The sequence below is a fragment of the Globicephala melas genome, chromosome 1 (assembly GCF_963455315.2).
Source record: "Globicephala melas chromosome 1, mGloMel1.2, whole genome shotgun sequence".
Taxonomy (NCBI): Eukaryota; Metazoa; Chordata; class Mammalia; order Artiodactyla; family Delphinidae; genus Globicephala; species Globicephala melas.
The window spans coordinates 171,861,426-171,888,929 of record NC_083314.1 but is presented as its reverse complement, the minus strand read 5'-3'; the positions used below and the strand labels follow the sequence as shown (position 1 = coordinate 171,888,929).

General features: G+C 37.8%; 1 protein-coding gene across 16 annotated transcripts in view; it reads right to left on the bottom strand.

Moving 5' to 3' along the window:
• Positions 1–27,504, bottom strand: part of EIF4G3 (eukaryotic translation initiation factor 4 gamma 3) — a 366,964-nt gene that overhangs the window by 148,896 nt on the left and 190,564 nt on the right. For 10 of the 16 annotated variants that reach the window (XM_060310039.1, XM_060310035.2, XM_060310045.2 and 7 more), the window contains 5 exons: positions 18,338–18,358; positions 17,236–17,415; positions 16,297–16,411; positions 8,507–8,604; positions 5,824–5,946 (listed from right to left, as the gene is read on the bottom strand). In XM_060310039.1, the coding sequence (XP_060166022.1) occupies positions 5,824–5,946; positions 8,507–8,604; positions 16,297–16,411; positions 17,236–17,415; positions 18,338–18,358 (537 nt within the window). The remainder of the gene's footprint in view (positions 1–5,823; positions 5,947–8,506; positions 8,605–16,296; positions 16,412–17,235; positions 17,416–18,337; positions 18,359–27,504) is intronic. The other 6 variants (XM_060310005.1, XM_060310009.1, XM_060310010.1 and 3 more) reach the window with 1 other exon arrangement.

The window sequence follows — 27,504 nt, the reverse complement described above, 5'->3', positions numbered from 1 at the left end:
CATAAATGGGAGAGAATTCTCCTACACGCATTCTTTAGAAAGGTGTGTATGTGAGTGTATGCATGCGCACACATGCGCACACACACTCACGTGTGGATTTTCCCCCCCGGCATCTATCACATACAAAGCATTGAGAACCCACTGGTGATTAAAACAGAAAAATCCTTAGCTTCTGGAGCTTATATTCTTTCAAGGGAAACATATTAAAGAATAAACCTGTACACACACAGAGGAATATTATTCAACCATAAAAAAAAATGAAAGCTTGCCCTTTGCAATAACATGAATGGACCTTGTGGGTATTATACTAAGTGAAATAACTCAGAGAAAGAAATGCCGTATGAGCTCACTTATATGTAGAATTAAAAAACAAAACAAAACTCATAGAAAAGAGAACAGATTGGTGGTTGCCAGAGGTGGGGGGTAGGGTGGGAAAAATGGGTGAAGGGGATCAAAAGGTACAAACTTCCAGTTATAAAATAAATAAGTCATGGGGATGTAATGAACAGCATGGCAACTCTAGTTAATAATACTATATTGCATATTTGAAAGCTGCAAAGACAATAGATCTTAAAAGTTCTCATAAATAAAAAATTGTTTTTTGTAACTGTGCATGATGACAGCTGTTAACTAGACTTATTGTGGTCATTTTACAATTTATACAAATATCATTATGTTGTACACCTAAAACTAATGTAATGTTTATGTCAATTATACCTCAGTAAAAAAATAAATAAATAGAGGGGCTTCCTTGGTGGCGCAGTGGTTAAGAATCCGCCTGCCAATGAAGGGGACATGGGTTCAAGCCCTGGTCCAGGAAGATCCCACATGCCACGGAGCAACTAAGCTCGTGCACCATAACTACTGAGCCTGAGCTCTAGAGCCTGCATGCCACAACTACTGAGCCCGCGTGCCACAACTACTGAAGCCTGCACGCCTAGAGCCCATGCTCTGCAACAAGAGAAGCCACAGCAATGAGAAGCCCACACACTGCAATGAAGAGTAGCCCCCGCTTGACGCAACTAAAGAAAGACCATGCAAAGGAATGAAGACCCAACACAGCCAAAAATAAATAAATAAATAAAATTTTTAATAAATAAATAAAAAGAATAGACAGAGAAGCAAGCAGAAGCAAGGAGATGAGTAGGAAAGTTACTGTTGTTTAGGGGAGATCAAAGTGGTTTAGAGGATAACAGTAGCAGTGGAGATGGTGAAAATGAGCCAGATAGGACTTGCTGATATAATGGTGTGGAATATGGAATAAAGATTTTTGTTTTTAATTAAAAAAAATTTTTTGGCTGTGTTGGGTCTTCGTTGCTGCGCGCGGGCTTTCTCTAGTTGTGGCAAGCAGGGGCTACTCTCCATTGCGGTGCGCAGACTTCTCACTTGGGTGGCAAGTGAGTAATTCTTAAAACAGAAAAAAGAACAAGAGGGAGTAGGGAGAGGAAGGAAAATATATAGCTCATTTTAAAATTTTAAGTGATTTTACTTCACCACCCCTTTGGAAGTAGACAATTATGGAAGCCTTGCCTATACAGTCGTCCCTCAGTATCCATGGGGGATTGAGTCTAGGACAGCCCGTGGATCCCAAAAGCCTCAGGTGCTCAAGTCCCTTATATGAAAAGGTATAGTATTTGCATTTAACCTCCCAGGTACTTTAAATCATTTCTATATTACTTATAATACCTAATACAACATAAATGCTCTGTAAATACTTGCCAGTGCATGGTAAATTCAAGTTTTGCTTTTTAGAACTTTCTGAAATTTTTTTTCCTGAATCTTTTTCATCCCTGGTTATTTGAATTAGCAGATGAAGAACCTGTGGATAGGGAGGGCTGACCGTACAACACCATACACTTATTTTTACCCTGCAGGGTCCAAAATGACTTTCAGGAAGCTGGCACATTTCTTAATGTGAAAACGTTCCTTGTGCCTCACTGCTATCAACAACAGAGATATAGCTGAGAGACTCTGATGCTGAGGGAAAGTAAAAATGTTCCCTTCTTTCCAACTTAAATATTTAAGGACTAAAAGGGAACTCTGAGATTACTTAGTATAATCCCTCATTTTACATATCAAAAAATAAGGGTTTAAAGGGCTTCACATTCTGACCCAAGGTCATAAATCTAAGTGACAGAGTGGAGACCGACCAGCATCAAGTACTCTAGTATTCTGTCCATTCATGCACCTCTGTCTGTGTACTATGATCATCTGAATGGGCACATATATTACACATATTTCTATATCTTTAATACATCTGAGATATAAAATCTCAAGGAGTTATTCCACAGATCATTTTAAAACTCAGGAAGCAGGACAATTTTAAATTCAATCTACTCTTCAGGACAAAAACAGAAGCAGCAAAAACCTGTTTCTCCTCTCCATTCTCCTCCTCCAATGCAGTTTCTCTCAATTAACTCTTCTTAGCTTGCCTGCTTGCCAAAATCATTCATTATCCCCCTTTTCAAACATCCATGTACACTCCATGTTATGTTTTACTATAAATCCCAGTATCTAAGCTTGAAGAATCACCTCTGATTCTTCCCTCTCTCTAACTCCTAGGGGAACCATGCAATGTGTTTACCTGGACAGTACTGGTTTATGCCTGTTGTCCCAGCAAAATGATTAATAGCATCCCCATTCATTTCTAAAACTGCCCTAATTGCGATGATAAATTATAGGGTTACCCTTTTTATAATCCTTACTTAGTAACCAATTGCTGAATATTTCTCTCACTGGCTTCCTCTCCTTCAAATGACTTCCCAATTTATCGCTAGAAATGGTAACAGTCTCCCTTCACTCAATTTCCCATCTCCATCTGCCTTTTTGCACATGCTGCCACTCTGCCTGGAATACCCTTCTCTCTCTTTCCATTTTTGTGAATATCAATCTGGGAACTCAGCCCAAGTGGCATCTCTGCTGTGAAGCCTTCAAGACTCCTCCAGTCATTCTCTGTGCCTTCTGAAATAACAATAATTGTAATACTAATAACAGATGACATTTGTTGAATGCTCATTGTGTCCCAAGCTTAAGCAATTTTAAGTATTTATTTAATACTTATAATAACTCCATATGATATTTATTTCCCTTGTTTTTTAAAATGTGGAAGCTAAAGTTCTAGAAGATAAGTAATTTGGCTAAAGTTACAAAATTCAGTTGTGGAACTAGGACTTGAAACCAAGTATATCTGATTCTAAGCCAAACCTTTAAACCTCTCCCCTGTACTATCTCACCTGTACCAAGTACCATTAATAGGTTTCTGTGATCCAACACATTTGAGCCTGTGCTATAAATATGACCCACTTGGTCGTCTCTGTGCTGTAATAATTCTCAGTATACATTTCACAGGAGGATCGGTCATATATTAGTAAGTATCCTCTGTCTCCCTTGAAGAGACTGGGATGAGCTCAATGATAGGGAAAGGGCTTTGCTATTCACATCACATGCAATTGGGACTCAAAGCAGGTACTCTGTAAGGCCAAAAGCAATACAGTATTTACCATTTAGTCATAAATTCTGAAAAGGGTTGTCTCATCTGCAGTCTTACTTACTAAGACTGTGGTCTAGGATCTATTTAGAATTAGGCCAAGGCTACAAACCAGCAGTTTTTAGGTTAAACCTGAAGGATCTTATTTGGCTGGCATAGTGCTATTTATTAGTAGAATTAGTTGCCGATTAAAACTCGCAGATTGATTTCTAGCTTCTTTTGAAACATTGGGTCAACATTTTTACATGACATAACAATTAGGCATTAATGATTGCTTCCCCTAACCAGAGATATCCTCTCCTACTCTATGTGCACCACTCTCCATGAATTTCTAGAAAATGAAGCCAAGTGTCGGTTGCCATCATCACATTTGCGCTGTTGTTGTTCTTAAGAAGAAAATGAAATATTTCTAGTACATATGTCTGTTAAGAGGCTATTTATTCATTCCATGAATTTCATGCATTTGGAAAGACAACAGATCGGTAAGTGTGGATTTAAATGCAAACTACCTAATAAAATAAACTGATGCTTCAAGACAACATTACACCTCAAAAAGAACTACCAACATTATAATAATTGACTGATGACCTTTATCAAATAAAAATGTACATTTAATGGGCTTTATGATTACACATACATTCGTATTCAGGCCTGGGATCCCTGGGGAAAGATAAAAAGCAAAAGGATTCCTGTGACTAAGGACAGAGAGATAACCAGAAGAGAGTAGGATCAAGCTTGCTAAGATTAAAGAAAAACAAACCAGCCCACAGGGAATTAAAATGCAGAAAGATATACTAATATATATTCAAGTTGAGAATGTAAACACAAATCAACAAAAGGTTGTCAGCTACACAGTTGGACAGTAACAGTATTTTAATTAATGTGGGAAAATACAGACCAAAACTGAACTGCCCCGATCGACTAATCCTAAATTTTCGCTATAGTATGTTCCCACCTAACAGAGCACATAAGTGAATAACTTAAATGTGTATATGGTGCTTGTCCCATGCTTACGTACAGGGACAAGATTAAGTATAAGCCCTGTTCAATCATTCTAGATTTGGAATATCCCTGGGGAAATAATAGGGAATGGTGAAAAGTCCTATTAACAATCATTAATATAACCTTACAATTCATATATCTAGATGGTTACATATTATACTTAGCTAGATGATGGAAGACTGAGATAAAAGTCAGCCAGAGAGTATCATCGTTTCCAAGTGAAACACATCATTATACAAAGTCCCAAGTTTTAGGTCGACTCAAAATTCACAGATTTTCAAGGGGCTCTAAACTTAAGACATCTGTTTGTGAGCTCAATTTTTAAAGAACTTTTTTTAAACCTATACAGTACTACTAAAATCAAGTCAATAGTCTGTCATTCTGAAATGCCTTATATTTGATCATCCATATCACTTGTTCCGTAAACTGGGCTCTGAGAAGTACCTCACCAATCGGCCACAAGAGGGGGGAGCAAGCAGATTCCTAGACCTTAACAACTTTGGTTATGTCTGTTTTATATGCTGAGCATTCACTTTAGATATTTTGAAGATTTGAAATCACTCTTCTCCTCTGAATGGTTTAGCAGAATTTAAAGTAACCCCATGATGAAATCAAAATTCTGTCAAACTTGGGGCGGGGGGGCGTCCATTTTCTATCATAGTTTGCTAAACCTCAGCTTCTCCTGGAAAGCCTTGATGTCTAAAAGCAAGAAAGTGAACTCTTAGACGATCACGATAACCACATTCTGCAACAGGAACAAAAAGGTGTTTGACATAACTTGTTAATAACCTTTGTAAATAATTAAAGAAGACACCCTGCACTCAAGAAGCTCATTTATGTAGTACTAAAAAGTAAGAGGTATACCTATAATACATTTAAATATGCTCTGAATAACACAGGCAATCATCTCAAACACAGTTCAATAAAAATGTTTAAGTTCTCAATTTTAATGTTTATATTATCACAGAGTGTAGCATTTAACTCCTAAGACTCCATATCGAAAATATAAAATACTCATTTAATGATGAGGATTCCATAGGAATGCAGCTCCTTTTGGTACCATGCAATAATAGTTCATTAGGAAGAGTGGCAGCAGCTATGCTCTGAATGTGAAGACAATACAGAGAAATATTACCAATAAAAAGTTGGAAGTTTTAACAGTTTACAAAGAGAAACAACATGTCTGTTTAAATATCATTTAGATATTCGAGGCTATGAGACAACTGACAGAAAGGAAAAGTACAGTCAAGTGGCTATAGAAGAAAGAAGAGCTCAGTAGAGGTTAGTGAACAAAAAATACACCTCATCATCCATCATGGCACATTCTGTCTTACCTGAGGAGGAGTAGGTGTGGATGTGGGTCTCCCTATGGGTGGAGTAGGATTTCTGCTGCCACCTCCAGACATAATCTCCTCTGTTATGTCTTTACCTCCCTGGTTTGGATCTCGAATTCTTATCTATAAGGTTACAAATAAGATGGCATATTTATAGATGGGTGCCTGTGTAGTAGATTTATAGGCATATGATGTATAAAGATGCAAACTGGGAAATCTCTCAAACATCACAGTTGACAATCACCACATCTGACTTGATTTCAATCACGGAACCAGAGGAGGTCATTCAGAAGAATTTAGGCCATTAGCTCTGACTTGAATTAATTAGCACAACAAGCTAAAATGAAACCTAGTTGGAAAAATTTCTAGGTCAAAAAGGCAAAGTATTAACACTTGTCTTTTAAGCAATGCCAAATTGACTGATTTTATTTATAATGCTTAACATAAGACAAGATTCGTAAAAGAGTTTTAAAATACGGAAGTTACTATCTAAAGTTTTAAAGCCCTTAAATGGTTCTCTAACAAAATGTACACTATCCGTATCCTAGGACTCAGAAACAGGGATTTATGCTGCAGATAACCTTGTATATACATGTAAAGATGCTCACTGCAATACTGTTTTTTTCCCCAGCAAAGACACAGAAAGATTCTAAAGGCTGATCGAGAACACAGTAGTTAAAACTTTACGCTACAATATGTGGAACCTAGAAAAATCGTACAGATGAACCGGTCTGCAGGGCAGAAATAGAGACACAGATGTAGAGAACAAACATATGGACACCAAGGGGGGAAAGTGGCGAGGGGCGGCGGTGGTGTAATGAATTGGGAGATTGGGATTGACATATATACATTAATATGTATAAAATGGATAACTAATAAGAACCTGCTGTATAAAAAAAAAAAATTTATGCTACATCCTTACAATTAAATACCAAACAGCCAGTAGAAAAAATGAGATTGATCTACATGTACTAATATGGAATGACTGTCAAGATGTATTGGTAAATGAAAAGATGCAAGATACAGAACAATGTGTATGGTCTTCTTTTAATTTTTTTGAAGGCTACCTATGCATAGACATCAGTGGAGATGGTGCTATAATGGAGGTGGAGTACTTGGGTCTAGGCCTTCCATCCTGGGACAGTGCTGAAAGCCCCCCTCTGCTTGTCATTAAATCCAGAGCTTATCAAGCTAGCTTTGGCTTCTTGAAAATGTCAAAGAATTCACTAATAAAACCATTTGTATCTGGAAGCTTTCCTGGGAGTAAGTCTTTATTAAGATTTCTACTATCAGCTATTTTTTCAGGTATAGAATCTTATGCTTACTATAGTTTTTTGGGTTTTTAAAAATTAATTAATTAATTTATTTATTTTTGGCTGCACTGGGTCTTCGTTGCTGTGCGTGGGCTCTTCTCTAGTTGCAGTGAGCAGGGACTACTCTTCATCACGGTGCACGGGCTTCTCGTTGCAGTAGCTTCTCTTGTGGCGGAGCACGGGCTCTAGGTGCACGGGCTTTAGTAGTTGTGGCACACAGGCTCAGTAGTTGTGGTGCACGGGCTTAGCTGCTCTGCAGCATGTGGGATCTTCCCAGACCAGGGCTCAAACCCGTGTCTCCTGCACTGGCAGGCGGATTCTTAACCACTGCAACACCAGGGAAGTCCCCTACTACAGTTTTATGTACTGTTTTACAATTCATTTATTCTACTTTCTTCTTCAGTAACATCTATTAATACCGTGTTCCATTTTCATTATTTTCTTTATTAATTTTTCTGCATTCTGAGAGTGTTCTTCAAGTCCAACATCTACCATGCTGTGTCAACATTTCCACAGCAGTTTCTCAACTGTAGTGTCATGATACATTGGCATGTCATGGTTATTATGATGTGTGCACAAATAATTTGTCTCTGATAAAAAAAGAACCAAAGTTCTGAACCTCATTAATTTTTATTAAATGAGAGTACTTGCAAGAGTATTGCTATGATCTCACTCCCACCTATTTTATTTGTGTGAATGTGGGAATCTCTTATAAACATCATTCATTTTGTGTGTTCTGATGGATAAAAGATTGCAAGCCACTCTTCTACAAAATATTCCGCAGTGCGTATTTCATATTACTGTACTCCAATTCTCTTGGGCCTGCCTGAATAGATAGAGGCAAAGTCTCTGTAATTTATTTAAAACAATTACAATATATTTTCTAAATTCTGCTTTCTGTTTCTTAAAATAAATATATTCTATAGGAAAGATTTTTCTTGCTGTCCTTAATACTATGCCCGTTTTCTCTTGTGCTATTTTTCCCCTGTCAATTCATATTTGAATACGGAGCTGACTAGGACTAGAGTTAAAGGACAACAAGGATGTGAGAACCGAGCTCAAATTCCTCCCACTGAGTGAGACTTTAGAAGATTAAAACTTCCTGTTCTGGAGCTGGATGGCATGTTGTCATTTAGCATAGCTGGCTCAGTGCATGTTGAAAATTGATACTAAGCAAAGGGTACTTGCAACGTCTAATTATCTGCCCATACAAATCCTCCAAGTCTAGTGGTGAGGATATAAGGGAGGAATAAAAATTGGCAGTCATTTGGGAACTGAGGTGAATAATTATCACAGCTGTGGGTAAACTTATTTGATAAGTAAATGGACATTCAATTTTAAAGTGAGAAAACTTAATGAAGATGTCTTACTGTTTTTTTCTCTCTCTTGGCTGGAGGGGGCTGCTGCTGCGTAGGCACTATGATAGGTGCTGACTGATACACTGGCTGACTTGGGTAAAAAGGCGCTCCTAAAGAATTAGAAAAGAATGAAAAAAAGCATTCAGTTATTTTGTCAACCACTATAAGACTAGTAATGGCACTGTAAATCTAGACAATTAGTTAAAAAAAAAAAAAGTAACAGACAAAAATAAGCATTCGTCTTGCTCAGCTCTTTCCCCCAGCTCCCCTCCAGCTACTGAAGTGGTCAAGGAATGATTCCCAAACAGTCATAAGCATCTATCTTTTCTTCAGCATCCACTATAAAAACAACTAAATAAGCAACTCCTGCAGACTGCCACCAGAGTTACTGCTTAAAAAAAAAATCTATCCTGGGGGCCCACTGCCTCCAACCGTGATTCTCAAACAAAGGTTTGTGTGGATATGTCTTGTGTGTGGGTTTGGTCAGGGGCAGGAGAATATATCTCATCATCTTGGGGGTTGGGGTGGTCTAATTCTTCTCCTTTACTTATGGAGAACCACTGCCACCGGGAGCTACCATTTAGGTTTGGCGAATGTCCTACTGTTGGGGCCGATAACAAGCAGCCTAGAGATAAAGTTCAACCACTAGGAATCCAGGTTCCAAACTACATTTTCTACCATTCTCAAACTCCACACCTTTGCTCTAAGCTATAACGTATTCCTATCCCTTGAGTAACATATTCTTATCCCTTGAGTACACCAATCTCTTCAACATTGTTCATGCCTATGACTGCACTGCCCTTCTGCCTGCAATTAACTTCTTCTACCTACCCACCTCAATGAATCCTTTTTAACTTTCAAAACTTTGACTATTGTTATAATTACTATTAAACCAGAGTGCTTATAGCAGAGGTGGTAAGAAGGGGTGAGGTACTGGATATTTTTGAAAGTAGAACCTCCAGACTTGCAAATGGATTGGATGTGGGTGTGAGAGAAACAAGTGTCAAGGAAAATTCTTAAGGTCTGTCTGAGCAAGTGGAAGGATGGAGGTACTATTTACTGTGCTATTTATTTATTTACTGAGATGAGGAAGAGTACAATTTAGGGCAGAAAAATCAAGAGCTCAATTTTGGACATGTAAAGTTTTGACATTCTCATTAGACTTTCAAACAGAGATATCAAGTAGGCCAAAAGAGACACAAGTCTGGAGTCGGTGAATAGGTATCCATTTTGGAATTAGACTATATGGAAGTATTTAAACCATGAGACTGGGTAACTCAGGAAATGAGTTCAAACAGAAAAGAAGCCCAAGGACTAAACTTTGAAGCACTCTATGCTGTTTATTTATTTATTTTAATAGTGACCTTTTTTTGGCGGCACTGCATTGCTTGCAGGATCTTAGTTCCCTGACCAGGGACTCAATCTGGACCCACAGCAGTGAAAGCACAGAGTCCTAACCACTGGATCACCATGGAACTACCAAGGCACTCTATGTTGTTTAGATATGTTGCACAGATATGAAGAAAACCCAGCAAAGGAGATGAATGGTCCAAGAATGGGCAGAGTGCTTAACTATGTCAAATGGTACTGGGAGGTCAATTAAGATTTAGCAAAGTAGAATTCACTGGTGACCTCGACAAAAGTTGTTTGGGTGCGGGTGGAGGTGTGCATCCTCATCTGTCTTCAGAAAATGAAGACAGTGAGTACAGACAGCTCTTTTTCTTAAAAGTCTTATAGGGGGCTTCCCTGGTGGTGCAGTGGTTGAGAGTCCGCCTGCCGATGCAGGGGACACGGGTTCGTGCCCCAGTCCGGAAGGATCCCACGTGCCGCAGAGTGGCTGGGCCAGTGAGCCATGGCCGCTGGACCTGCGCGTCCGGAGCCTGTGCTCCGCGACAGGAGAGGCCGCGACAGTGAGAGGCCCGCGTACCGCAAAAAAAACAAAACAAAAAGTCTTAAAGGAAGCAAAAAAATGGGCTATAGGTGGACAAAAATATGAAGTAAAAAAAAAACTTTTTTTTTTTTAAAAGATGGGAATGAAACAATATACCTGTATGCTGATAAAACTAATCCAGCAGAGGGAGAAAAAAAGTGGTAATGTAGGAAAGAGACAAGAGAACTGCTAGAGTAACAGCCTTAAATGGGTACATATATGATGGGTGCACAAGTGATGATTAGCCTTTAGTGGGAGAGATGGATAGCAGTCAAAGTAACAAGAAGGAAAGAAATGTGTATGAAGATAGTTAATACTGGTAAAATCCTTGGTACTTTAGTAAAAAGTCAAATAATGTAGGCTCCATTATCACTGTCATCATCGACATCTTCACCATCCCCACCATCATCATAATAATAATCCTCAAGTGGAAATTTCTCGGAAGCACTATGATTTGCAGTATCAGAACTCTGCAGGTATCAATCAGGTTTCGAGAACCAGATTTGGAAAAGAACTAAACAGGGCTGATGTAATCAGCATGACTAGGATTTGAATAAATTCAAAGACAAAAACACATTAGCTATCCTCTAGTTAGTGAGCAAAGTATTATCAAAACAGAGCTCAAATAAACAATTCTATACTACCATATTATGTCACTAGCTCCAAAACTCACAAAACAAACCCCTAAAATTGGTTTCAAATGCTGTTACACAAGCAATACAATTGGCTCACCTTGCCTTATTTTTTAAGCTAAGTGAAATAAGATCCAAAAGGTAAAACATAACTTAAAAAAAAAAAATCAGATTCTTCTAATGAATCAGTTCTGCATCAACATGATTGGGGCAGAGGCTGATGTATAATATATGCACAATAAATATCAGCTGAATAAACCTGGCAGAATAGGACAATCTCAATATAGTGGGGAGTTAAACACTAAATTAGTAAAACACTTAGTCAACTATGGATCCCAGCAGAGCAGGCCTTCTGCCCTACCAAACAATAGTTTTTTTTTTTTTAATAATCTAATCCAACTTCTTACATAGGCAGGGACATTTAAAACATTTATTTTATTCTATTAAAAATGTGAGTCACTTTTGCATACCATTTATCAGGCAAGTTACTTAATGTCTCTGGAACTCTTATTCATGGAATGAGTTAGGTCTGTCTAGATCAGGAGGCCCAAATTCAGCTTAATACCATTTATTTTGTAAATAAAGTATTATGGGAAGACACCCACAAACTACACTTTATCTACTCTCTATGGCTGGTTTCCCACTACTATGGCAGAGCTGAATGGTTTGGGTTAAAGGTGGGTGTGGGGATGGGATCCTAGTTCTGCAAAGCCTGAGATATTTACTATATATGGTCCTTTATAGAAAAAGTTTGCTGACTCTTATTCTGTATCAGTGGTTCTCCTAACACCAGTCTATATAAAAGGTGCCAATGATATATGGCAAAATATATACAATAATAACCATGAAATACACACACAACTACAGGCTTGCCAACTTGAAATTTTTGGAAAGGACTGTTCCTTTTTTGAAATTATTTCAGTCTTACTCTTTTGTTCTTAAAACAGCCTTCCTATAGGAAATGATACAATAAGTAGCAGTTCGCTTTAAAAGTCTTATTGGCAAAATTTTAAATGTAATAGTCATGTATGTTTCTTCCTTTATTTTCCTTTACTTTATATTTCACTGGCCCAGGATACTGAAAGATCTGGGAACAACTGGTCTAGTCAATATTTAGATTTCATCTCATTGGCAAAACCCCAAGCACAAACATCACGCAAATAAGTTCCTGAAAGGCAGGGAGAATACCTCAACATCTACATTCCACAGAATACTTAGCACAAATGTCTTACACATTGCAGGTCTTCCAAAACCTTGCAAAACTTTCAATTTTCCATAGAAACAAAGATAAATATAGTGGTTAAATATGCAGGCTGGCACATAAAAATCAATTTATCCCATAATATACCCATAATAATAATGTATTGCCGCTCTGCAAAAATACAATCAAACTGAATTTGAGGTGCCAAAAAAGTTTCCCACCTACACACACTACGGGGAACAATGACTCCCTCAGCTCTTACGAGCTGAACAAGGTGCCCAAGCCCCCATAGAGACTCAGGAAAAGAGTGGAAAGAAGATGACAGAAGGAAAGGGAAATGACATGACAGAGTGAGAAAAAAGGAGAGTATACTGGCTTGAAGTAAGAGAGAACGGGGCCATCTACCACTGTAAATTCTCAATCTTTTTTTCCTTCCTCAACATCACTGCCACCATCAACCACATCCCTTTGCTCCCAAAACTATGTTTTTCATCTTGGGCGATCACCCTCTAGGGTTGGCCTGGAAATAATTTCAGTCTCCATGAGGTATTTCTCATGTTAACAGGCATCAAAATATTTAAGAAACACTGACAAGAGAAAAACTGAAAAGCAACACTGAGCAAATACTATTCATTAGTTATTTTTCCTCAACACTATAGAAACACTGCAAAAATTATACAGAATTCTATGATCCTAGTTACTGAAATTCAATGTAGTTAAGAATATTTTTTGAGAACCACTGTTCAAGGTTTAAACCAAGTAGGGGAGTAAACTGTTAGTATGCAGGAGTGAAGTGCAAAGTTAAGGATGAAGAACTAAGAACTCTGGTGGGGGGGGGGGGAAGCCCACCCAACTCACAAACTCCAGCAGTAGAGCAAGAAGGAACAAGTCTTGGATTCATTCCTTGCCAGTTCAGATAAAGGAAGGTCCTCTGCCCTAGAAGAAAGGACTCCTGCTTTGGAAAACAGAAGTAGGATCCCATCCCCACACCCACCTTTAATCCAACCCAAGATCAGGACAGGAGAGATGAAGAGGAAAGGGGAGGCAACAGGATCAGAGGGAAATTTAAGAAATGGAAGTGAAAAGGTAAGAGAAGGGGAGATTCCAAGAAAAGGAAATAGAATGTTTATGGCTTCTACACCATAAGACCAAGGCAATATAGCTGGAGGACCTATAACTGATGGGAACGATTAGATTACAACTTTTGATTCTGATAAAAACATACTAACTAGTGACAGGCTTTAAAACTAAAACATACGCCCAAATAACAAAAAGAACCTAAACTTCTATCAGCAGAGAACTAGACTATGATTTATTCTTAAAATGGAATACTATGTAGCTTGAAATTCTATAGGCAATGAAATGGAAAGATGTCCATGAATATGTCGTGAGATGGGGAAAAAAAACAGGAAGTTTTAGAACATTAAAAATAGTATGTGCCCATTTGCATTAAAAATTATTTAAATATGAATAAAAAATATGTTTCAATCTGTTAACTCATTATTGCTTTAGGGAGTAAGGAGGGACAAAAATTGGTTATTTCAACTTTTTATGTCCTACATTATTTGTATTTTTCATCAACTTGGTTACTTTCATAATTAAAAACTATCTTAAGATCGTCTTTCTAATCTTAAGGAAACTAGGAAAACAGTGTTTTAATCTAGGTGATGAACTACCTACTCAATGTCTACTGGATCTAGGTAAGAATTTCCTGGGGAAGAAAGAATATCTATCAAAAGGAACAGACATCAACAATATCTGAGATACAACTGCACCTCAATCTATTGCTGTTTTGTAAAAATAAATAAATATTGCTTATATATAATAGAAATAAATAAAACCAAAATGTTATAATACTGTATATACACATCATCAAAATATTTCTCTACTAGTAAACTCATCTATATTGTTTCCATATATACTGCAGCAGTAGTTTCAAGAGCAAGAAAGAGGGCTGGCACAGACTTATAATGATGATATTTTCTGAGTCAAAAAATCATTTATGTGATCCGTAAATAAACAGTAGACTAAAATTCAGTGAGAAACCTTTCAAAATAATTTTGTAAATTCTAAGATACAATTGCATTCCCTTTGCAACATGGATTTGAAAGAGAAATACTGTTAATTTCAGCATGTTTACTCTGACAGATAATCTCATCTTAAAGTTTTTCTATTCAATAAATTCTAGATAACAACAACAGCCAATTTTACACCTCAAAATAATTTTAACTGGATTTAAATTTTCAGAGCAAGCATCAATACAAAGGCACTAGACTTGTGTGAAAACTGTGCCTTAGCTAAGTTCAAGGGATGCACAAGTACCTCAACAGTACTGGCAATATTCTATGTTGAAGCTGGGTAATGTGCATATATTATTTTCCTTTTAAACATATGTGTAAACATGTATTGTTCTGAAAATATCAAGTATTTCTTAGTAAAAATACCACTTAATAAAAAAAACCCACTTAATACCACTTTAATAAAGTTAAATAAACATATATATTTGAGACATTTAATGAACTTTTAAAGTATATCATTTTGAAACAGCAGTTTCACAAGTAACAGAAAGGTTTTCCTTTTCTAAAAGAAGTAAAGTTAGTTAACACTTGGTTGCTTTGCCTATTTCACCTCAAAACCTAAACTAAACCTTCTTGGGTTATTCTAATACCCATCAATTATTCTATAAAGGTTTTTAACTGAGCCACTAATCCCAATGTTAGGAAATAGTTAGTGGATACATGTTTATCTAGGGTGGGTTACCATCTTAAAAGAACAAGTTAAAATTTTAATATGTCCTTGCTGTAATGGAAAAGAGCAATGCTTACTGAATTTTTTTTAAATAATTATTATTTTTTAAATAATTATTTTTTAATTAATTAACTAATTAATATTTTTGCTGGGTCTTCCCTGCTGCGCACGGGCTTTCTCTAGTTGCGGAGAGCAGGGGCTACTCTTCGTTTCAGTGCACGGGCTTCTCATTGCGGTGGCTTCTTTGGTGCGGAGCATGGGCTCTAGGTGCGCGGGCTTCAGTAGTTGTGGCATGTGGACTCAGTGGTTGTGGCTTGCGGGCTCTAGAGTGCAGGCTCAGTACTTGTGGCGCACGGGAGTAGTTGCTCCAACACATGTGGGATCTTCCCGGACCAGGGCTTGAACCCATGTCCCCTGCATTGGCAGGCGGATTCTTAACACTGCACCACCAGGGGGGTCCCCTTACTGAATCTTAAAGTTTAACTGTTCTAGTATTTGCTGATTTTATCATTTATAATTCGCCTTCTAAGGGAAAAAAACAAGTATGGTATGTAGTAGAAATTTACTGAATAAAATCAGTAATTTTCATTACTCCTTAGTTTAGTTAGTATCGGTTCACACACCAAGTATAAGCTTGGTGCTTGCTTCTCTACATTAAAAGTACTTGTAATTTTTCAAGGCATTTCCATTTAACTAATCCTCAAAACCTCCCCATGACACAGATCTTACCAAAATTTTGCAGAAAAGGAATCACAGGTATACTGAGTTAAATTCAGTCATCCCATGTATATTCTCTAAGTGCCTACCAGTCACTGTTCTCTAGGTGCTAGGGATATAGCAGTAAACAAAACAAATAAAATTCCCTGCCTTCGTGGATATTACATTCTAGTGAGAAAACATTAACAAATGTTTTGGTAAATGGTGGTAAATGCTTAGAAAAAAAGAAATCATGGAAGGGAGATAAGGTATATTTATGCATTCAGCAAAAATCCAGCAACAATCTAGGTAATCAAGAGCCAGCAGCAGACATCAGACTCTTGAGACATGGGCTTTTTGCAACAGAATTACCAGCTCCTTCAGAAGGTGTCATTAACTAAATGCGTTTCTATAATATTCTTTCCTTGTAAGCCGCTCTAAAAAAAAAAAAAAGCTTTCAGGTCAGAACTGTTTGCAACATTTTATTTAAAAATCTTTCACACCACCAAACCTCACTACCTAAACTGACCTGCCAAACAACAAAATGGAATAAGCACAACAAACTAGCAGAAATTGCCTAATTTTTCATACTTACCATAAGCACTGGGGAAGTCCCCAGGTCCCGGTCCAGGATAAAAAGGACCTGGCCCTGGTGGCTGAACCGGATACTGCTGTGGGGGCCCAACATACGGAGGGCCACTATGACGGTACTGCAAGAGAGGGGTTACAGACATTTAGGAAGTAACATGAAGGTAGCTTACTATGGAAAAATAAAGGGATGTGTGTGTGTGTGTGTGTGTGTGTGTGTGTGTGTGTGCGCGCGCGCGCGCGCGCGCATGTATGTGTGTATAAGAGAATCATTTAAAGGAGGTAAAGCCACTTTGTTAAACACATTCAAAACACCTGCTTGCCATTAAGATGCAATGAGTAGATAAACAACAAGGATTTACTGTATAGCACAGGGAACTATATTCAGTATCTTGTAATAACCTATAATGGAAAAGAATTGGAAAAAATGAATATACATATGTATAACCAAATCACTTTGCTGCACACCTGAAACGAACACAATACTGTATATCAAATATACTTCAATTAAAAAAAAAAGATGTAATGAGGATGGAAAAAAAAGGTGCGCCTTAGGTAAAGCCATACAGCAAATCAGGGCACAGGCAGACATCAGCTCATTGTAAAATTATTTCAGGCTGATAGCTTTCAATGACACTGAATAGTATTACTGGAACAGGTAGTTATGGACTCTATTTTAGAGCAGCTGGTTGTGGGTAAGGGATTGGGAGAAAGTTAGGATATAAAAACAATTTCTCTACCATCTTAGAAAATTTTAAGAGATGAAGAAATATCTCCTTATGATATTATGAAAAATGACAAAATGGCTTAGACTTACATCCAACAGAAAAGTTCACACGTCACTAAAAACCAAAGCTACCAGCCACCCTCCCTGTTCCCTCTGATGAGAATCTGAGTTAATCCCCACTCTGCTGATGGACCACACGGATCTGAGAGATTACTTTACCTGTGGTATACAGTACTGAGGACCCTGGGGCACTGGGTACGGCATGGGCAGGTGGTTAACCATCATGATGTGCTGATTGGCCTGATACACTGCAGTGGGTGTCTGTGCACCAGGACGAATGGAAGGACTGCTGTTCGGGATGGTAGCTCTAGGAGGCTGTATTTGAGGCCTCTGGAAAAACTGAGGAGGGGAGAAAAAAAAATATATATATATTTTTTACAAAGGGCAGTATGTAAATTTTACTATCTTGAGCTTTCTCCTTTTTTCCACTTATAAAAGTCTTATCAACTTGAATTAGAAATACAACATACATAAAGAGAGACTTAATTGCCTATATCTGCGTTCACAAAAAGCATTCCACACGAGGCACAGCCACACCGATTCACGCTTTGATCAATGCTGTCACTCATTTGAAAACAGTAGGGCAGCCTCACTTTTAAAATGAAATCTCAGCTAATTTAAACTAAAAATTCCATACCATAAATTATTAGTTTTAAAATGTGTGGTAAAATATAACAAAAGGGACAGTTGGTATCTCTCTAAAAGTTGTTCTGTTGTATAAAAGCATTGCTTCTTTCATAAAGAGTAGATAGCTCATTATCAACTTATTAAAAATTAAAGTAGTCCCGTAAAAAACTACCATTCAAGTCATTTATAAAGTATTTAGAATATCAATAAATCTTGCTGGACATAAAGATTTTCATCTCAGTTTATCAAGGTCAAATTAAACTAAAACCATCTGTAGGGTTGTCACACGCTAATTGTCACATGATACGAAAAGCCTTCATTTTGCAAATAGTGGCAATCTCATACTAAACTGAACCCAATTTTGCTTTCTCAAATAGTTTGCAATAAAAGTGGAAAATCTAGACGGGCTTGAGAATGGTCTGGAAGGAGCACATCTCAAATCTTTCAAATGGTAACCAGTACTTGTGGTTGTTTATGGTTTTCACTGCAGGCTTAAAAGCCTTGAAACAATATACCAATAGTAAATTCCCACCGTGAATGCGTGTATTCACCAGCAGACAGTCAATCTCACTCTAATAATAATAATAAGCGAATAGAGAAATAAAGAGGCCATGCAGAACCAGTAGTTTGTTACCTGGATGGGTCTGAATCCTCCCTTCAATTATGAAGCAAGAAAGCAGCAGGAAACAGAAAGAAAGCCAATGGAAAAGCTTATAGATCAGTAGGAAGGGGTAGGACATAGCATGCAGCTCAACAAAAATATCTTTCTATTTAGTAATAATAGGAGAAGAAAGAAGATTAGAAAATCAGAATGACAATTCTCTACTTGAGAATTCAAGGGCACAAGAAACTGAAGAATCGAATGACATTTAATCAAAAGTAAATAAATCCAGTGGCAAAAATATTCTAATAGTAGCCAAAAGTATTAACAGCTTGAAAGGAAATGTATGCTTAGTGGACAAGTACCATTGGAACTACTGATTCCTACTCTTGGCTCTCCCCCATGATATGACTCAGCATTAGTTATTAAGCATCTCTATGATCTGCTCTCCATCTTCAATGGAGATGAGAGTTAGCAGGAGAAGTGCCATTTGTTGCTTTTAAGTTTGCAAAAGTCCTAAGAAATACCTAAACCTTTCAACTTTTACCAGACTCCACATGACAGAAACTTGCTCTTTTCAGTTAACCAGGTATATAAGAGGCCACTTATAGCTTTAAAATGGGGAAATATAGTAATACTCTAAAAATGCTGTCTAGCTCCAAAGTCTCTTGAGTTGTCTCACAATTCCAGACACGAGTGTTGCTATTGGTCCAAATAACTGCAAGTTTGACCTTTGGGTCCACTCAGGTCTTATCATGTCCTACTCCTAAGCATCAAGCTACCCACAGGTGGTAGGAAGTAACTTGTCATCTTGTGCTGAATTGCAAGAATTGGGATCCAGTGCCCAAGGCTCATCCCCATTCAGCCCTCATACCCCAAGGGAAAGAAAGCCCTAAAGAGAATAAGTCACAGAAAAGCAACAGACAGTAAGGTATAGCAGGAGAATGAAGTGAATGGGGAAACCAGATGGGGGAAACTACAGAGAGTAGTTGGTGAAGATGAAAAGAAAATACAAGAGGCAAGGGTGATAACATAGGAACCTGGGCTGGGTCACAATGACAGCAATAGTCTTCAAGTTATCTCCACTGACACAGTTTTGGTGACAGATACAAGAATTTCTGTCATTTGCAACCAGGAACACTGGACTAGTAAACTTTCCAGGCTAGACTTCACTTCTCCTAATTACATAGCAGACAGAATCTATTATTCATCAATGTGAGCTGTGAACACATTTCAGGAATGAACTTAACCATTTTTATAACTCGGTGTATATATCACAGGAGCCACAAAACTGTTACAGGACTCAAGGAAAGGAGGGTCATTCACCTGGCTCAACTTACTGAGCACTACTAGATGTGAGCCACAGTGGATAAAAAGATTAATTCTGTAAGAATCTTTTCCATGAACTCTAGAGGGCAGGCAAGACAAGGAGAGTACTGAACGGATACAGGTGATGATCCACTGTGGTTATATTACCAACAAATTTTGTCAGAGTACTTATTGCCTTAAGACACATGGTGTTACGGGGAGGTGAGGGGGAGAGAGAGAGAGGAAACTAGTCCATTAACTTATGCAGAACAAGAAAAATAGGCATGGGTAAAGTTTTCCCATAAATACTTCTCTCACCACTATTTTCCAACTGTTCTGCTGGAATTTTTAACCAGCCTGTCTAGAATAACTGAGATTACATTTTATTCAAGGAGATTTCTGAATAGGATTAAGACTGTTTACTTAAGCTGCTCTGAAAGAGAAACAAACAAATGTTTCTAATGATACTCTTAATATCAACATACAGCCAAGCCAGTAAAACACAAAATTTGTGGTTATGTGGACATACCATATTTTTTTTTTTATAAACTAAGATTTCAGCTTTGAAGCTAAGTAGAAACTTGTATTAAACAGGAACACTAAATAACAACAATGAAGATTCATATAGTACTTTAAGCTACCAGGTACCACTCTAAGCACTTCACATATATCAATATATTAAGTTATCCTCACAACAAACCTCTAAGGCAGGTACTATTTTTAACACCACCATTAGATATATGGGGAAATTGAGGGACAGGGAGATTAAGTAACTTGCTAAAGGTCTGCCATGTGTAATTTAAACATATTCAGGTTCTGGGCCTGTACTTTTAACTGTTACACACTCTAACTCTCATGAAATGGAACATCCCTCATAATTTCAAACAAGTGACATCAGTCAGAAGAAATCTTTTCTTTTCAAAGGCTGAAGGGATGTGGCAGGACGTTTATCAAACTACACTGATGGGTAGCAGATCCCTCAATCGTAATTGATTTCTGGTAAGAAAACTCCATCAGTCACCTCATGAAATTCATGTTTATCATTCAGGAAAACAAATTTCTCCTACCTACAAGATTCTAATTCTCTATCTCCCTTAGAGTAACTGAAACTTGTTCATATGCTTTTTTATCCTTGGTACATTTAACAGGCCTACTTTTACTCAACTTCACTGCACTAAGATTTTTACTATGACAGGCTATTTGGAGCTTGTCTTTCCCTTTATAAAGTACACCATCTCTCTCTCTCTCTCTCTCTCTCTCTCTCACACACACACACACACACACACACACACACACACACACACACACACACACACACACACGAGGTTCTAATATCTCCAGGACTAGAAAAGGTGTAACGGTTGGACATGCAAAGAAATAAAAAGAAATGGATTCTCTTTTTTGTACTCCCTCCTAACCATTCAATTGTAAATATAGAATTAGATTTAATAGTTGGTAGGCACGGCAGCAAACCACAGCTTATTGAAAAGAGTGTGTGGATGTGAACAGGCTTTCCCAAACTGCTTGCAATGCTTCTGAATCCTTTTTCCTCTCCACTGAGTACTGAAGAATCATTAAAGGAATCAAACTATCCTGTTTTGGAAGGACAGTACAGGCCATTTAGTCTAACCATATACCTAAAGTTTGAATCTCTTATATGACATGCCTTTGAGGTTATGAGACTTTAGCAACTCAGGACACAGTTCCATTTCATTGTTAAATGGAGTTCTGACACTGCAAGAGTCTCTCCTTCTACTGGCTCCAAATCTATCCCTCTGTATCATCTACCCTCTGGTCTGACATCTATCCCCCAAAAATCACATCAAAGTCAAATCCTTCCTCTCCAGGAGTGACAAACCTCTGAGTTATCTGAAGACTGCCATCACTGCCAACTTACACATCACCATTTTTTGTTCCAAGCCAATCACCACCCTCCACCCCCTCTCCCTCCAACCGAGATTTTTAAATTCCCTAACCAGCTAACTCTTTTTTCTCAATCTTCTCCCACTGTTCAAAGTTCTCAAAGTAGAGAGCCAAACCTAAATATCCAGGTCTGCCCAGACCATACCAGGCCCTCATTCAATAAATATCTGTTGCTAAGTAAAGAAACAATATATCTCTTTTATTCTGGCCAACTCTGTTTCCATTAATGAACAAGAATCACAGGATCACAGGAGCTCTTTTGTCAACCACATTTTACTACCAATTAGTACTGAGTTACAATCATCTAAAATTCTTTAATATTCTTTATATATAACCTGGCAGTAAGTCATGCTCTTCATTTCTGTGTGTACTCTTATAGTTGTGTTTTGAAGTTCATATAGGAATCTAGTGTTTTATTCCTTTGAAAATTTATCTGGCTAATTTCAACCCATCATTTCAGATTACACAGATTTTTTTTTTGGATTCTAAATATATCATGCAATATCAAAACTACATGACCATCGGCAAATTTGACAGGCATGGCATTAATCCAAGTCACTGATAAAAGATGCTGAAACGGGACAGGTAAGGAGAAAAGAACCTTGTACAACGTATCATCTCAAAACTGGATTTCAATCTGTTTAGTCTTTTATCTTGCAATGGTCCACCAGTATGCCAGGAAAACAGCAGAGGAAGATGACAGCCCTCATTTGAGGTGGTACTTTGGGTAGCTCCAAAGGGCTAGGATACATTTAAAACAGAGGGTGAATTTATAGGGTACTCAAGATTGCTGACCTTCACAGAAACACTCTAGAAGCAAGAAGGAAAAAGTTACCTCTTGGAAAATTCTTCTAAAGACGTAGTAATTATAGCTTTACCAAAGTTTCCTGGCCAATAACAATGGTAATAAATGCTTTATGAAGATGCTGTTAATTTTTTTTTTTTTTTTTTTTTGGCCGTGCTGTGCAGCTTGCAGGATCTTAGTTCCCCAACCAGGGACTGAATCCAGGCCCTGGCAGTGAAAGCACCTAGTCCTAACCACTGGACCACCAGGGAATTACCCAGATGCTATTAATTAGACTATATCATTTTCTCATGACTTTGCTCTCTCGAATCATCAAAAGACAAAAATATCTCTAAAAAACTATATAATAACCAGAAATTCTTTGAAAAACACCTATTCATTTTCAATAACCAGGAAAAATCTTATTCAATCACATTAGTTCTTCCTATGTCAAAAACCACTGAGTACTTATTAATTTGCAAAGCAATAAAAACCATATGAAAAATATGTTTCTGAAATCCCTAGCTTTTTGCATATATAGTTCAACCTACTGGAGGGGTAAACAGTAAGAACCTCAATTAAGAATTTGTTAGGTTGGGACTTCCCTGGTGGCACAGTGGTTAAGAACCTGCCTGCCAATGCAGGGGACACGAGTTCGAGCCGTGGTCTGGGAAGATCCCACATGCCGCAGACCAACTAAGCCCGTGCGCCACAGCTACTGAAGCCCGCACTCCTAGAGCCTGTGCTCCGCAACAAGAGAAGCCACTGCAATGAGAAGCCCGCACACCGCAACGAAGAGTAGCTCCCGCTCGCCAAAACTAGAGAAAGCCCGCGCACAGCAGCTAGAGAAGACCCAACGCAGCCAAAAATAAATTAATTAATTTAAGAAAAATTTTTAGGTTAATATCTTTTAAAAAAATTAAGTACTTAAGAAAAATGTTAGTGCTATGATTTTCTGACAAGTTAGAAAGGGACAAGTAGTAAAGAGTCCATATAATGGGATATCATTCAAGTATCAATCAGATATTCTGCTGACTTACAACAATTTATAATGAAGGTTATTCATGTAAAATTCTTTGTTTTCCTGCATGTAACACATATTATCACATAATTTAGTTTCACTAAGAATTAGGAAATGTAAGCCCTATAGCTGAACTGTCCAACAGGTAGCCACTAGCCACATTTAGTTACTTAAATTTAATTTAATTTAAAATTCAGTTCTTCAGCCACAATGCACAATTCAAGCACTCAATAGTTACATGTGGCTAGTAGCTACTACAGTGAACAGCACAGATACAGAAGAGCTTCTTCATCACAGAAAGTTCTATTAGACAGTGTTACCGTAGAGGATGTCAGATGGAGGAAAGAAACCCTTAAGGATTCTGGCAGGAAGAAGAAAGTGTTCTATCAGATCATAATGCAGAGTCTGGGAAACAAGCATCCTTGGAGAACACTTCATTCATAGGTAAAAATAGCTTGGGAAAGGGGAAAGGTAGGCTGTCTCACTGCTAAAGGAAACTGACACTTATCAAGGGCCTATTATGTGTCAGGCACTGTGGCAGGCTGGTACTTTTATTCGCCACAATACCCTTAGGAAACATTGTTATTATAACACCTCAATATAACATCATTTGTAAGCATATTTTATCCATTTCACAGATAAGAAAGCTTAAGTCCAAGGTTAGTCTGCAGAAAAGGTTAGACTGAATCCCAGTTATGCCAACTCCCAACCTATATTTTCTTCACTGTCTCTGCTGCAATCCTACAACTCCTTGTGAGAAAGGCACCAGATAAAACTGCCCATCACTGGCCTACATCAAGCTCTGAAAAATACAAGAGTTCTGGTGATGAGACTGCATAGATGCTTGGCCAGATTTCCTATCCATTAAATGTCAGGTCCTGATATGCCAGGTCTGGTCCCAGAGGCAAACCCAAAGCGTTCATTTATTTTATTTTCCACATCTAAGAAAGTGTCTAGAGCAATACAAATATTTCTCTACCAAGGACTAGGACTTCAAATGTAACAGCACAACTTGGAGAACAGAAACCTTCAGAGGTCATAATTGGAGGGAGGGGATAAACATAAGCCAGCTGTTTCTTTTTTTTAAATCTTTTTGCAAAAAGAACCAAACTACAATAGGAAAACATGCATAGTTTCAATGCCTGCCCCAGGTAACATACTCCTTGATGCCAAACACTGTTTTTTTAAGAAGCTTATTATTTGTTTAAGCTAAATCCAATTAATTCGAACATTATGTGAACTAAAATCACATATCAACATACTGCAAAATGTTTTTGTTCCACAAACACTTTAAAATACCAATTCCCTGGTTTTCCTCATAATGCAAAGACTATTCAGCCATAGTGTGTAACCAACGCTTGCTATTTCTTGTGAAATCCAAAAGTAAAATAAGGACAGGAACATAAGTAACTTTAAACCACAATTACACAAACTTCAATGACCAAAGACATGAAGTTAGTAACACAAGCCAGATCTACATTATACCAAGTCACTTGTTTTAATTCTGGGTGTACGTTCTGTTCTTTCAGTTTCTAATTACCTTGGGATTTTCAAATATCAGAATAAAAATAGTTGACATATTTCTAAAGCCAAGAGTGTTCTGCATATAAAATAACTTAGGACTACTTTCTTTTACCTTTGAAGAAAACTGTATTCTAAGCTAAAGCTCTCTTCAGATTATAAAATGCAAAAAGAATAGAACATCCTTATTAATCTAAAGAAACCCTGCAAAAGCCAAAAATTAATTGTACCAGGAAGATGATGTGGCTGACATAATACTAATTAGAACTTGATATCCCTGACTTGAGGGACTCAAAAAGAGCCCCGGTTGGCCACACACAAAGATCATCTAAATAAAAGCAGTTCCAAGAAACATACACATCCTATAGCAGTTTCTTGGTTGTATTAAACTAAAAACGTTTACCATCTAAAATCTTGTTATTTGTCTCATTTCAATTCTGATAACTTCATTTTACAAAGAAAAAATATATAGGTTCTAGATTACTAGATTATTAGTTTTCTTTTCCCAAGCAATTACCTTCAAATAGCTCATCTAAATAACTACTGATTTTTTTTTTTTTTGCATCGTTTTGCCAACTAAAAATTGGCACCTGTCATCTGCCTCTACAAGGATTAAATCACAAGCTGCTGCAGCCGCTGACCTTCAATACACACTGAAAGGAGTTCAGGGTGGAGATCAGGAATGAGGCCTTCTGTGCTCTGGGGAAAAACTGGCAGAACAGGCCTTTAGATAGATATTTTCAGGAGAAGATTTTATGAGCCCAATACTTGCATCTCCTCATATCTAGAAAAGCACTAAAATCATTCATGGTGACGTCTGCTCCTCGTGACTAGCAGTAACCTTCACGAGACTAGCAGCAACATTCTGCAGAAAAACATGTGCTTGATTACATGTACTCCTCCTTCACCAAAATCACATATATAACTGACCTTCCCCCCCTCTACCTCTTTGGAGGAGTTTCTCAGAGCTATCTGAGATGCTGTCTCCCAGGCTACAGCCCTCATTTTGCCCCAGATAAAACTGCACTTACAACGCTCACCTTGTGCATTATATTTAGTCAACAGTTTATAGAACCAATTGTTACTAAACATCCACGAGAAGTTATGTATTTACTATGGGACTTTAGAATCATCAATCATAGGAAACATCATCCAGCATCAAATTATTTTGTAAAAAAACTAAGATCAAAGCATGAAAGGACATATGATTGGAAAGGTAGTCACTGATGAATAATTTAATAAAGGAGAAATGAGAAATCTATTCACTAATTCTAACTAGTCAAGACTAACTCTAACCCTTGATTTAATTCCTTCTGGCCAAAGCAAACAGCCGTAGATGAAAAAACCATTTGGGCCTTCAACTTTGAGTCTTAATCACAACAAACTAAAAATATCCCAGGACAAAGATGTTTTCCCTTAAAAAATGTATTTTCTGTATACCACTCAACTTTTGTTATCAACTGTATTGTTTTCATTATGCAAGCCTCTATATGTCTTGTTTTGTATTATGAGCATGAATCCATGCTTCTCCATGAACCTCTTAGGGTTTAGGTCTCTATCTGGCTTAGGTTTGAGAGGAAGATCTCTTAAATACAGACTTCGGCCAGGGATTCTTAAATGGGAAATAGCATCACCTCCACAGAGTGTATCTGGAAATGTAGGAAGGTGTATTTTGTTTTGTTTTTTAAATCGTCACTGGGGGAATTCCACTGGCATGTATGGCCCAAAAGTTGCTAAAGGAACTGCAATATACAGGGCAGTTTTTCATAACTGGTTATTCCATCCAAAATGCCAATACCAACTCCACAGGGAAATAAGCCGAACTGGCTCCTACATTCATGGATACAAGACAGCAAACTCTTCCTAACAGTGTACTCCATGCTGTTCCACAACACTGGTTCAACTACATGCTGCTCAGCAGTGTCACTTCAACCACACTCTCCCCTTCTCTATTTCTCCAAGGTAGCTACTGCAGAAGCCTGAGCCAAGGTTATGTATTTCCTTACTCACTCAATTCTGTGAGGTATAAGGAAAAAAATTTTAATTGTATTTAGGAAGGAAGAATACTAGAGTAAAAGCGGCCAGCTAACCGAAGTTTTTGTATCCAAAAGCAATGCTCTGGATTTATGCTGCATCTCAAGAACCCATCTTCAAGAACTAGTGTGGGGCGCTTCCCTGGTGGCGCAGTGGTTGAGAATCCGCCTGCCGATGCAGGGGACACGGGTTCGTGCCCCGGTCCGGGAAGATCCCACATGCCGCGGAGCGGCTGGGCCCGTGAGCCATGGCCGCTGAGCCTGCGCGTCCAGAGGCTGTGCTCCGCAACAGGAGAGGCCACAACAGTGAGAGGCTGGCGTACCGCAAAAAAAAAAAAACTAGTGTGGGTTTCTTGCTAACAGATAAATAATAAATATATATACATATATAGTTCTACTCTTTTAATGGTTGAAACATGCTGTAATTTCACAAGCATCATCCTACAAATTAATGAAGGATAATCTGCCAATACTTTTCTTTGAGACATATTACACGTGAAAAATGATTTCAGCATAGAAATTAACCTTTTCTCAGTAAGATTTCTTACAGTTTTCCTTGGTTGTTGGAATTAAATAAAGACAAAATGTATCACAAACCTTTAGGCTCAGA